At 58.9% G+C, this 13442-nt stretch overlaps 1 protein-coding gene across 8 annotated transcripts in view; it reads left to right on the plus strand.

The window, feature by feature from the left end:
* Nucleotides 1-13442, plus strand: part of EEFSEC (eukaryotic elongation factor, selenocysteine-tRNA specific) — a 195495-nt gene that overhangs the window by 70862 nt on the left and 111191 nt on the right. For all 8 annotated transcript variants that reach the window (XR_009542668.1, XR_009542669.1, XR_009542671.1 and 5 more), the window contains exon 4: nt 1729-1893. Coding sequence is in view for 2 of the 8 variants with exons in the window: in XM_060161003.1 (XP_060016986.1) it covers nt 1729-1893 (165 nt within the window). In the remaining 6 variants the exon portion in view is untranslated. The remainder of the gene's footprint in view (nt 1-1728; nt 1894-13442) is intronic.

Below are 13442 nucleotides of genomic sequence, written 5' to 3' on the forward strand. Positions count from 1 at the left end.
CCACTGGGAGGGCCCGGGGCACCCAGCGGGCAGGGCGAGAGTGGAGTCCCTCTGCTGAGCCCCCGGGCAGCTCAGAGGCTGCGGGGGTGAGGTGTTTTGACCCTGGCCCTGGACGGCGCATTAGAGCACTGGCCTCACCACATCTCTGTGACCTTGCGCACTAGACCTGCTCTCTCTGGCCTCGGTTCCGTCACTTATAAAGTCAGGGAGATGGTACCACCACTTGGCGTGTGGAGTTCGTGTTCACGCGTGTCACATGCTGGAATGGTGCCGTGTCAGAGCTTACTCTGACGGTGAGGTTGGTTATCACGTACCAGGCACCACCCTGAGTTCTTTTCGTATGTGATTATTAACATCCATGCTTACATGATTGTCAACAAGACTTGAGAGATTTAAGGTATTTATCCGCATTTTGCTAAGAAAGAGCCTGAGACTCAGAGATGTTAAGTGACTTGCCCGGTGTCTCACAGTAAGCATGAGGTGGAGCTGGGATTCAGATCCAGGTTGATTGTGTTGGGGTCCACCTGCCCTGGGTCCGCAGAGCCAGGGTCAGGTGTGACCACGTGCACGGCTGCTGTTTCTGTGATTACACGGTGCTGACCTTGCTAACTTAGCAAAACAAACATTTTCTGGGTGAAGCTTTTGTTACTTTTTCATCAGCTCCAGACAGCACTGGTCTAGGAGCCTGGGACAGTTGTTTCTGTTAAAGCAAAATCCACAGAAATGCCGGCTGTTGAAGTCGTTCGTGTGTCCCTTTGAGCAGCCTCTGCGCACACCTCAGGCCAGGCCTGCCTTGCGACTCCAGCCTTTTCCACAAGAGGAGTTATCATGAGGCTAAGAGTGTGGGACATTCACTACCAAATACTTTCCTGACAGTCTCTTCCCTAACGAAATCAGAAAGAAGCAAGAGGACTGACGTGGCCTTGATTTCCATTTGTTTCTTGGTAATCAGCTCCGACAGCACTGCGGAGCACAAGGGCAGTGGGCTGGCTGAGGCGGAAGCACGCGGGAGAGCGTGCAGAACAGGAAAAGCAGACCCACCGCGGAGGGCCAGTCCCTCTGTCCCCGCCGGGGCTTGGGGAAGGGGCCTTCACCGCTGCCCTGCCAGACAGAGGCTGCTGCCCTGGGGATGTCCTTCAGGTTCCCTTCAGGCACCCCGATGCAGCTGCTGGGGCTGCTTGGGGTGCTCACGGCCTGGTGGGGGCGTGGACAAACAGACAATCCCAGCTGCATGTTACCTGGCGACACAGCCAGCGCAAGAGCCTTTCTAGAGGCAGCATCACCGGGGGGAGGGGGAGGCCGCACTGGCTGGCGAGCTGCTGGGGCTGGCCGGTGGCCGATGCCCAGTGTGAGCGGGCACGTGAGGCTGGGGAGCGATGTGCCCACGGGTGCCCTCGGTGGGCTGCCTCCGTGGCTGTGTGCGGGCCTGTAGCCCAGCCCGTGGGGACGCCGCTGTGGGCATCCCAGTGGGAGAGGGTAAAGGAGCGTCCTCCACGGGCCCTTCCCTCTGCGCTGAGAGCGGGAGTGGAGCGTCCTCCACGGGCCCTTCCCTCTGCGCTGAGAGCGGGGGTGGGGCCTTGGCGGAGGCTCGGGGTGCAGTCGGAGGTGGTCCGCTCGGAGCTCCTGGGCCAGCTTGCCCGAGCCCTGGTCACACCCCGCTGCTCTTGTCTGCGCTGCCCCATCCAGCCCCTCTCCCGACAGGGCGTGGCACCAGCATCTCTCTTCTAGCTCCTGACGTCCCAGATTTCCATCCCAAGGAGGGACCCCTCGGGACCGTTCCTCATGTCTGTGGACCACTGCTTCTCCATCAAAGGCCAAGGCACTGTGATGACAGGGACCATCCTCTCAGGCTCCGTCAGCCTCGGGGACAGTGTGGAGATCCCCACCCTCAAGGTCAGTCTTGCCTTGCCCTTCCTCTGGGCCCTCCCTCTAGCGGGAAGGCGGGGGGACAGTCCCTGTGCCTCTCCAGCTGCGGGGCCTGCTCCTCCTCCTCTCCTGCCCTGCCCCCGCGCTGGAACTACTGCTCGCCCCGATTCCCGGAGCAGCAGCAGGTCGTTGGGAGACTCTCAGGCAGGCATTCTTTATGAAGAAATGGAGCCCCCAGAGGGTGTGTGGGCTCAGGCGCATGCGGCCCAGGAGTGAGGGCGCGGGGTGGAACCCCTCCCCCTTCCTACAAACCCCCCAGGTCAGGGTGGCAAGTACGTGTGGACTCATTTCTGGGTCCCTTTTGCTTAACCACAAGGATTTCAAATCAAACACAATTAGAACCTTGTGTTGCTCAGAGCCGTACAGTCTGGACACCACCCAGATGAGTGTCACATTCCTAGTGACACTGGCAGCTGCCACGTCATCTGTGGAAGACCTGTGAGAAGGGTGGCAGCTGGGGTCTCCCCGTCACCCCCGACTCCTGGTAACTCCTGGCCTGGCTCTGATTTAAAAGGTGTCCAGTGGCCTTGATACTTCCCTTCAGTGGGTTTGGCTTAAGGTTTCTGTTTACTGGAAAAGAAAAACTTACAGCTCCCTAACCACCCTTCTCCTCCAAGGGGAATCCAGGGTGGGGAACAAGGGCTGGCTAGAACTCGGAAAGCTCCCAGGAATTCTGGCGTCCAGGGAAGGTCCCTGGTCCTCAGAGGAGGCTACAGTGCAGGGGAGTGGAGGCTTGCTCTCGGCCTGTGTCCGAGGCCAGGCACGGTGCCGGCCACTGGAGGTGCTCACAGCCCAGGTGCGTGGAGTCCGGGCGCCTCTGAGGAGACGGGCTGTGTGGTTGTCTGGCTCACTGGGTGTATTAGTCACCGACCTCCAGAGAAACAGAACTGACAGGGTGTGCATGTGTGTGTGTACAAAGAGAGCGATTTTAAGGAACTGGCTGGTATGATTGTGAGGCCAGCGGCCTGGAGACCCAGGGCAGAGTCGCAATTCAAATCCGAAGGCTGTTGGCTGCAGAATTTCCTCTTCTTCCCGGGAGGACAGTCTTTTCCTCTTCAGGCCTCGTCCACCATCTTTATGGAGTGTCATCTGCTGTACTCCAGGTCTGCTCATCTAAATGTTAGTCTCATCCAGAAAACGCCTTCACAGAAATCAGAATAGTGCTTTCGGCAAATATCTGGGCCGCGTGGCCCAGCCAAGTGGGCACATGAAACTCACCGTCACCCTGGGGGGAGGTCCGTGCCTGCAGGGCCTGCCCTGAGCGAGGGGAAGGCCGGAGCACTGCTGACCCTGTGCCTGGCCCTGGCCGTTCCCGGGCGGGGCAGCCTGAGGCAGGAGAGGGGCATCTCAGGAGTGAGAGGAGTGACCAGTGCCTCCGCAGGTGACGGAAACGTCAGCTTGAGGTCTCTCCCCTCCACCCATTCCTCCTGCAGAGCCGGGGGTCGTAGGGAAGAGTCTCGTGACCAGGGTGGGCCAACCTGAGGGCTGCCTGGGGCGGCAGCAGGAGTTGAAGGGCGAGGGTCCCCTGACACTGTGAGGCGTGATCCCCTCCTCCACTGGCTGTCGTGGAGCCTCGCGTGAAGACCGTCAGTCCTGGATAGAAAGACTAGTCAGCTCAAATCCGTGTTGCACCAAAAGCACTAAAAGTGCAAATCTTAAAAAATAAAGCACAGAATTATGAAAACAAACTCGACTTACATTTAACAAAACTAAGCTTATACTGGTGGCTGTGTTTTAATTCCCAGCTGGGGCAGACCCCTCGGGGCCCCCTGGCCCCGGTGCCCCTTTGCCCTGGGCGAGCAGCTGGGAGGCGGTGAGGAGCAGAAGAGGGCAGACTTGGGTGCTGGAGGCTCTGGAGGGAGGGAGAGGCGTCTGATGACCGGGTCAGTCAATGGCCGCGGCGCTGGGGCCCAGGGCCTGGAGGAGGCAGAGCAGGGCCAGTGGCCACCTTAAGCTCTCAGGGGTGCGCGTGGGGGCTTCTGAGAGCTTTGGCTACTGTTTTCGTACTTATAAAGATGAACTTGTCTCTCGGAGTCCCAGGTGCTGACTGTGGTGCTGGGGCACATGGAGTTGCTCGGCAAATATAAAGTGCATTGTCCTCTTGCTTTGGGGCGCCTGTTCTCCCCCAGCCTACTTTCCAACCCTCTTGGTATCTGTTGCTGTGCAAGCCTCTAATTTACGAGTCGTGAGAAGCAGAACTTGTAGCAATGAACTTGGATTTGGCCGAGGGGTTCTCTAGGCAAAGTGTGGAAGGTGCAGCCTGGCTTCTCCTTTGCTGCTTATAATAAAATGTGAGAGGAGAGGAGTGAACTGAGGAAGGAGCTGTGATTCGCAAAGGGAACCAGCTCCTGATGGCGTGGGAAATTCTTGCCTTGTGCAGACCCCGAAGGACGCTGAAAGCAGGAGATTCACTTCTGAGTGTGCGTGCCCTGGAGCAAGGCCGCAGGTGAGGCTGGACAGCCTTTGCTGAAGAGCTTGCGTGTGTGTCTCACGGGTGCCATCAGTTATCTAGCAGAAGCCAGGAACGAGCTGGGCTTCTCCAGGAAGGATCTGTGGAGAAGCCTGAATGGCATAGATCCTCTTCACATACATGAGAGACCCATAGGTTTTTGAGGCTGTTAATATCATCAAAAACACTGCCAACCAGGATGTAAAGGGACAGAGACCCGACAAAATTCAAAAAAAAAAAAGCAATTGGACTTCTGGGATTGTACATGCAGGAAGTAACAGGTAGAAGGACTCAGCCACAACGTGTGTTATCCTTCAAGGTAAAGGAGGCATGACTCCAAGGGCAGAGCTCTGGACACAAAGGCAGAGGCTAGAGAGGCAGGCCCGGAGGCCAGGGCCAGTGGAGCTTCCATGGGCCCAGAGGGCAAAGGCTCAAGCCACAGAGGGTCATTCGCAGGCCTGGACACCCAGTGGAATTTGTTTTGCTGGGTTTCAAACTTGCTTGGGACCAGTGACCTCTGAGTTCCTTCCATTTTCTCCCTATCCCTGTATTTTAAAGACAGGTAACTTGTTTTCCAGTATTACAGGTCCACAGATAGAGAGGCGTCTTGCCCCAGAATAAATCATTCCAGATCACTCATGCCTAGTTAGGTGACTTAGCTGATGATACTTTTGAGCTGATGATGTTTAGATGAGATTTTGGACCTAATTAGAGTTAATGCTGTAATGGGGTGAGAATCTGGGATATTGGGATGGGGTGAAAGTATTTTGCACGTGAGATGGATGTGACGTTTTGGGGACCAGAGGGTGGACTGTAGTGGGTTGAATTGTGCCCCACAGAAGATGTGTCCATCCAGAACCTCAGATTATGACCTTATTTGGAAGGAGAGTCTTTGCAGATGTAATTAAGATAAGGATCTCTAGATGAGACCATCCTGAGCAGGGTGGGCTCTTTATCCAATGACAAGTCCTGTGACAGAGGCTCTTGGGGAGGAGGGCATATGAAGCTGGAGGCTGGGACTGGGGTTCTGCAGCCTGGAGCTAAGCAATGTCCATGGTTGCCCGCATGGCCTGAAGCTAGGAGAGGGGATGGAAGGGGTTCTTTTAGAGACTCTAGAGGGGGTCAACCCAGCTGACACATCGGCTTTGGACTTGTGGCCTCCAGAACTGCTAGAGGTTACACTTCTGTTGTTTGAAGCTGTCAAGTTTGTGGTGACGTGTTGTGGTGGCCCCAGGAAGCGAATAGAGATTTTGGAAGAAAGGACTGAAGTCAGGAAGAGCTTCCAGTCCCCTGGAATCTTGGGCAGGTCCCTTAACGCCTCTGAGCTCTGACTTTCTTCTGAGGAATCACAGCCCCGGCTCACCCTCTGGGGTTGTCGTAGGGGTGACGTTGGCTTTCAGCACTTTGCGGGTGGGTCTGTCGCTTGCTGATGGCCAGCTCTGCTCTTCCTTTCTTCCCCGTGACCCCATCTGACCGGGGAGAAGACCTAGACAGCGGAGCCCGCATTTGAAGCCATTTGGCCGGCACCAGAGACCGGCTCTGGGCATCATGCCCACTGCCCCGGGAGCCCCCACGGAGTCCCCCCGGGCTCTCCACTCACCGTAACGTGCCTGGGGCCTGTCGGACACTGGGACACCGCAGGGCAGCTCGCCCCCAAGGCCAGTGACACCCCAGGCAGGTTTCACTAGTCCACTTGGGCACATCTGACCGCTTGAACTCCCCCAGGGGCACAGTGCGGCCCCTCCAAATAAATAGTTGTGTCCCCTCCCGGCCAGGCTGCCCGCCGGAGCCTGTCAGACCCTGGCCCTGTCTCTGCTGCCACGTCCATCCAGCTGGGGCCCATTAGCTGAGGGGGGGAATGTTGGGGCCCAGGGAGTGAAGGAGAAAAACCAAAGCCCACTTAGACCCAGACTGCTTTAAACGCAGACATCCTGCGGCTCGCCAGCCTTCTCCTCAGGCTCTTTGGCTCCTTCCATCCTCAGCAGGGGGAACCCGTCGGTAAGATCTGATCTGGGGATTCTAGGCTAGTGATGTTTCCGGCAGTGATTGGCCATCAGGGTTGTAATGTCAGGAACTGTCGGAGACGCAGATGGTGCAGAAGGAGAGGCAGGGACCCAGGACCAGCCACAGGCAGGCTCCCCTCTCCTGCGCTTCACTGGCCATCACGGCTCAGACCCCGAGAGCCCCCTCTGTCCCCGCCTCTGGCAGAGGGCGGTGTGGGGCGCTGCCCACTAGGGGTGATGGCCGTAGAGTGCCCAGCACCTGGGAGGACACTTTCGTCGTTCAGGAATACTGTCACATGGAACTCCTGTTGTGGGTTCCACAAGTAGTGAATGGTGGGGTCCTTTCCCGGTTGTGAGGAAACAGGTCTTTGCAGGGCTACTAAGTGGGTTACTGAGTGGAACCCACGTCGGTTCTTGATAGTAAGGGGGCATCCTCAGGGGTGTGTGGATACCTATTTAGTTGATAAAAGTTTTAGAGAAAGTTCAGAATTTGATAGCATATTCCTCCAAATCGAGTCCATATTCAGGTTTCCTTACCTCATTACTAAAAACCCCCAGAAAGGAGAAAGAAAATGCGAACCAGTATTTGGCGTTGTTCCTCTTCCCTTTGCCTCCGCTCTTGGAAGCTGTTGTACAGGGGTGAGGTGAGACTGGGACTCGGCAAGGAGCCTGCTTTCCTGCCCCAACAAGCCCGCAGCCCAGCCCCTCCTGCCCCACCTCCAGCGACCTCTGCCTCTTGCCCTGGTTCCTCACCTGCGGCCTTCGTGGGCCGGCTCCCCGCCCAGAGGGGGTCTCTCCTTGCAGCTCCCACGGCCCCGCCCTGGGTGGCTGGCCGCTCGCCCCCATGTGTGTCTCTGCCATGCGACCCACTGCAGAATCTCCTTGCGGACAGAGGCTGCACCCGTCCGGCTCCGTGCCCTCAGCACCCGACCCGGAGCTTGGCCCAGACGAGGCCCCAGAAATTATTTAGTGAACAAAACAGTAGGAAAAAGCCAATGAGCAAATAAGCATTTTGGTTCTGAGTAGGATTTTGATTCAGAGTGTGCAGTTGATGACCGTAGAGGGCTGTGTTTGTAGCAGCTGCTCCCCGTGGGCCCGGAAGCAGGAGTGGAGCGGGCGGCGGCCACTCCCCTTCAAGGCTTGTGTCTCGGCGCCTCACCAGCCAGGAGGCCCAGCGCTGGCTCATTTTTCAGAGAATGACTGTAAGTCAGGCGCCCAGGGCCGCAGAGCTGGCTTCTCGAGCCACCTTTCTCTCAAGACTGAGCCCCTCTGCTTCAGTGCTTTGTGTCTAGAAGTGTAGCTGGCCCATCTTCATCCCTAGCCGTTTCCTGTTACAGAAGATTCATCAGGAAGGAAGCAACGCCAGGCTGGCCAGGCCACCTGTCCCAGCCCCGCCAGCCCCTCCGACTGGCACCGCGGGGAGAGGAGGGCCACCTGCGGCCTGTGGTGAGCGGCTGTGGTCCCTACTGCCCTGCCGTCTTTGCGGGCGCTGCTGTGACCTTCTTGGTTTTATTTTTCTCGTTAAAGGAAAGTTGAGTGTTTCCTGAGTACACAGAGAGCAAGTGTACCACTTAAACTGAATATTTATCATTCTTTCTTTTAAGAATAAAACAGTAATAAAAATACCATAAACATTGCTTTAATTATTCACAGGCTTCAACTTGTAATAATCATGGGGAAAGGGCAGTGAGACGACTTTTTAAAGTAAAGGCACTTGCCTGCTTTCGTTTGAAGTTTTGTTAAAATGCTTTATTATAACATGTTCTCGTTTAAAAATAAATGCCGGCCACTAGAAGTTCTTTTTTTTTTCCGGTCTTTTCAAAAGTATTTAAATGAGATGATTCTGGGCAAGGGAAGTCCAGAGTCTGAGCCAGCCTTATGGGACTGAGCTGGCTTCCGTCCGACCGCCAGCCGCGTCCTTGGCTTGCTGTTGGTGACCAGTGTTTGTGAGGACACACACAGGGGTGTGTGGATGAGGACATGTCCCGCCGGATAATTGCATCTGCCTGCCCGCAGGCACCTTTCCTCGCCCTGCACGCGTGCTCGGGTGGAATTGCAGCCCGAGGCAGGGCCTCTCCGCGACAGGGCAGCGTCCTCTGAGAGCAGGTGGCAGGTCCCTGGTGTGCAGGAGAGGAGTGGGGCTGGGCGTGGAGGGGTGCTCTGGCAGCGGGCACCGTGCAGCGGCCTGGCGGGGAGGCAGCCTAGTGACCTGACGGCCTGAGAGAAGGTCGCTGGGGCTGGTGCTCAGAGAACAGGCACCGAGGAAGAGGGGCTGTGGGGCTAGAGGCGGCAGCGGAGCCCTAGGGTCCAGAGGTCTCCGTCCAGCAGCCGCTGAGACACGCAGGTGGTTTCGAAGGGTGGAGAAGGGAGCGTGGCTGTGTGTGTGCATATGCGCTTCCTGGTGTGCTAGAGAGGCCGACCATGTGGAGAATGGGTGCAAGGGGGCCAGAGTGCCTTTCTGGGGACCATTAGGAGGCCGTCGTGTAGTCCAGGCAGGTGGAGGGAACGTGGATCAAGCTGGCGGCAGTGCAGTGGGGCTTACGGCTGTTTAGGAGGTGGCCTGAGCAAGGCTGGTGAGGCAGTGGGTTTGGGCCAGGTGCAGGGGGGAGCCACGTCCGAGACAGCCCCCAGGTCTCTGGCTTGAGTAGCAGGTGGGGTGGTGGAGCCGCTGCTGCGGGGGAGCCGGGAGAGGTCTGGGGCTGAGGGCGGAGGCAGAGGGGAGCGTGGGTTGGGTTTTAGCAAGATGGAGGTATTTGGGGCATCCAGTTGCAGGGGAGGTGTATGGGGCTGAAGCTCAGACACCAGGGAAGACGTGAATTTGTGCGCTGTTGGCGAATCCAGCCGCTGCCTCGGGGCCTCTGGCGGGGAAAGATGAGGAAAGTTAAAAAGCGCGCTTCAGCTGTTTCTCCTAAGGCTTTATTTCTGGTGCTTGAAGGCTGCCAACCCTCCTCCTGTTGGCTTGGGAGCCTTCCCAGTTGTGCACGGTGAGGGTCTGAGTGGCCCTGGTGTTGGCATCTCAGGATACAGGGGGAGGGTCTTTCTGGGGGTGTTTGCGCTCTTTCGGATGACAGACGCCCCGGGCCAGCCTCAGGAGGAGCTGCCCCGGCCTGCCGGAGCCCGTGCCCGACTGCGCAGCGTGCGTCCGCGGGGAGGGCAGCCGTGCCCCGGGCTCCACGACGCTGCCGCGCCAGAAACGAACGGGGTGACTGGGCGGAAGGTCAGGAGTTTAAGAGCTTGTTTCATTCAAGACGGGGGTAAGAGACAGGAGGGGAGTGCGCGGGGTTATGTGTGGATCCTGGTATTTTCTTTGAGCTGTGGGGAGAGTGGTCGGGGCAGGAGGGGAGGCAGCCCGCCAGAGGGAACGCTGCCAACAGAGCTCCTAATGCGATCCAGACGCAGCCCATCTCCCGCCCCTAATGCAGTCCTGGCGGCAGGAAGGCCCGGCAGCAGGCCGTTAACCCTTTGGGTGCTGGCCGCCCGCAGGCCTCGGCCCTCAGCGCGCTGATGTCGGCCCCTGACTCGGTCCCAGGCACGTCCTGAGATGGTCAGCAGCTGCAGGTGACAGGAGCTCGCCCTCCGCAGCCGTGGGGACCAGGGTCTCCGGTCACTCGGCTGCCGACCCGCACCCTTCAGGGGGCCTTCCCCGGACACTGACTGGGGCCGAGTGCGTGGGCGACATTTTCTCAGGAAAGAGGTGGCTGCAGGGTCCGAGGGGAGGGGTGTCTTGCCCGGGGTTACGTGGCTGCTGGGAGGTGAGCTGGGGTGGGACCCCGGAACCCTCGGCCTGATCAGTGTCTCTGGTTGCCTTGGGGGCTGTGGAGCCTGCACCTTCCTAGCTTCCTGGGGGGACCGGCCCCGTGTCTGTTTTCCTTGCCCTCTCCGAGCCCAGCAGCCAAGCTGTGCGCGGGTTTTCCGTGCTGTGAGTGGACTGACAGGCTCATTGCGGCCCCGAAGGGTGACGTAAATGTGGGTGGAGAGAGCACGCTGGAACTGCCAGGCCCACGAGCCTGCTCTGGGCCCTCAGTGAGTGTCTGTGGATAAAGGGGACGCACAAGCCCGTCTCCGCACGCGTACAGCTTGGTCCCACCCGTTCAGGAAAGCCGTGCATATGTGCATATGTTTGTGTATAAATGCGTCAAAAGAGATCTGAAAGGAGACACAGCAAACTGTGAATAGTGTTTCCATCTTGGGGGAGGGAGGGAAGGCGGAATTCAGGGCTGAGAGCGAGCTTTCATGTTTTAGTCCATGTAATTGGTGTTCAGATCTTTTACAACGAGCTTGGATTCATCTGTTTCTTGTGTGGCTTTTAGGGAAGAAAACACAGAAAGAATTAGAGAAAGAGCAGCTTCTGTTCTGCCCTTCCCTCTCCTCTCTCACCTCCCTGTGGCCTCACCTGCCTCGCCCTGGACAGCCACTCTCCGCTGGGGAGGCCCCCGGGGGCCCGGCGTGCTGTGTTGGGGGCCACCTCCTCTCAGGAAGCCCGAGGGGCCTCCGTTCCCGGCCCTGCAGTGTGACCTGCAGTCACTTGGCCCCCTGCGTGGATTCCCGGCCTGCCCTCTGGCTGCGGTGTCCGGGCCACTGCCCGCTCGCCCTCCCAAGCTGTTCTCCCTCACCCCTCCCAGGCTCCCAGCCTTTCCTCTCCTGTCTCCCTCGTGTCTCTCCCCCCAGAGCTTCACAAAAGCCCTTGTTTGCTGGCCATTGCCTCCTGCCCTGTGGGGTGGCCCGGTGATACTCTTGTCCCTTTAGCAGTAGCAGCCGTCTTTCCCGTTTTATCCCCAGGAAGGCCGGGCGCCGCTCTCCTTGCCCTCGCCCTCGTGCCGTGCTGAGCGCGTGCCTCTGCTTATCGAGAGCCTGCCCCCACCTCAGAGCCACCGTGGTTCTCGCCCCCCCTTCTCCACGACCCCCCAGGGACGCAAGGAGAAACCAGGGCCCAGAGGAGCTGAGTCGTCCCCCAGGCTCCCGTGTTTCGGGTGCAGACCTGCGTGCCTCTCCCGTGGCCTGTCCCGGGTCCACCGTCCCTGATTTGAGCCTCCCGTTATGTGCCCACTTTTCTAGGCTGCTGTGGGGTGCTCGGGAGTGACCCTGCCTCTGCCAGTGTGCTGGCCTCAGGCTCTGCAGACCTCCGGTGTCCTCCTCAGTTTTAGCTTAACCTGGGCCTTGAGAGAGGAGGGTTTGGGGTGATGTGGCCTGGGCCCTGGGGCGACTGCAGCCCGGCTCTGGTAAGAGCCATGTCCCCGGAAAGGCACCTGGCAGACAGACGTGAGCTGTGATGCGGGGGAGACCATGCCATCCTGGCCCCTTTGGAGGTTTAGAACCTTGTGAACTTGACCACCTCCCTGAGGGGGGACCCTGAGGCTCTCCCACAGCTCCCCACGCTGCCTGCTGCCCCTCGCTGTCCCCTGCCCGGCAGGGCCCACTGGAAGGGACTGTGCGGAGGCGAGCAAGGGGCTCTGCCCTCTCCTGCTGGCCTCCCGCTCCCCACCCGGGCTCTGCTCCTGTGACCTGGATGCGACGTAGCGACCAGCGGCCTGTCCGCTTCGGGCCAGGGGAGCCTCAGCTCCAGCCCCCTTCCTGGCTGCGGCCTCGGGTCACGGGGAGCCTGCGAGGGGCTTTTTGATGTGCACCGTGGACGCTTGGCTCGGCCAAGTTTGCTTGCTTCAGCATCGCTCTTGCCAGGTCCTTCGGACCTTCTCTTTCTTTTAAAAACATGCTGCTTGCCAAAGGTTATTTTGGATCTGTTTTTGTTTATCAGGTAGAGTTGTTCCAGCGCGATTGAAAGCAGACCCACATGCTGACACGCGCCTGAGCTGCTCTCGGCCCGCGCACATGCACACACTCGCACATGCGCGCGCACAGGCTCTGTGCACGGCCGTCCAGGGCCCTAGAACATACACGGCTTACGAGTGGGGTCTGGGGCGGCAGCTTGCAGGTTTTCATCGTCCAGGGGACAGCAGTGGCAGGATTTCAGGTGGGGAGCAGCTGGGGGCTGCGGCCTCTCGGGAGTCTCAGCCAGGTGGGTGTGATTGAGCTTTGGGTTGGCGGGCCTGAGTGGCCTGCCTGCTCCGGTCCAAGGCTTGCCCCACCCAAAGGCCCCCGCGGGGAGCGTCGCGCGGGCTGTGGCTGTATCCTTGGGGAGCATCGCGCGGGCTGCGGCTGTATCCTTGGGGAGCACACAGGGCAGCCTGCAGTCAACAGGGGCGAGGGGACGGGTGTGGGGCTCCAGTTTAGGGGACTGGCTTTCTCCTGCGGGCACCTTTGGGTGCTCCCTGCCAGAGGGCCCGTAGTGAATTTCTTCTGAAGATGCACCTCACTCTCCGTCAGGACCTGTGTGTGTACGCGGGGCTGCTCAGAAAGGCCTTTCTGGAGCTCCCTCTCAATCCTTGCCGCCCGGTCCCGTCGTGCGCAGAGGGACATGGTTAGCGTTACCGTCTTTCCTGCTCCAGGCCGGCAGCTGGACCAGTACTGAGAGGGTACACTGTGCCCAGAGCGGGTGGGTGTGTTAGCTCGCTGGTGTTTGATGACCTGTGACAGGGACCCACACGGGTGAGCACACCTGACAAGGGACTGCGTCTCCTTCATGGCAGTCCTCCCGCTTCTGCTCTGAGCACGGCTGAGTCAGGACCTGCAGGCTGTCAGGACCAGGTCGCTCGACTTCACTCTGCTCCGTGTGGCTTGGCCTCAGGCAGACTCTGTCCTCCTGGGAGCCTCCTTCCCGGCCGCGCTGCACAAGGTCCCCAGACCCAGGGGCTGCCGTCAGTGGCTGGGCCAGCGGGGCAGGCCGGGCCCGGGGCACACGTGCGGTCTCCCTTTAGCTGAGCTGGGAATCCCAGGTGCGACATCTGTGTGGCGCTGCCACCACCCCTGGTCTGCAGGGACCCCGCTTCCATTTCCAGCCTTAAACCAACGAAGGTCCACGTTGAGGGTTTGGAGAAAGCTTCGTTCCTCCCCAAATGGGAGCGGGGAGACTCATTTTATTACAATAACATTTTCTTCAGATTAAAAAAATAATAAGTGCTTGTCATTAAAAATGCGACACTACTGAAAAGGATGCAAAAACGACTTCC

This window comes from Lagenorhynchus albirostris, chromosome 10 (genome assembly GCF_949774975.1).
Source record: "Lagenorhynchus albirostris chromosome 10, mLagAlb1.1, whole genome shotgun sequence".
In the NCBI taxonomy this organism is placed as follows: Eukaryota; Metazoa; Chordata; class Mammalia; order Artiodactyla; family Delphinidae; genus Lagenorhynchus; species Lagenorhynchus albirostris.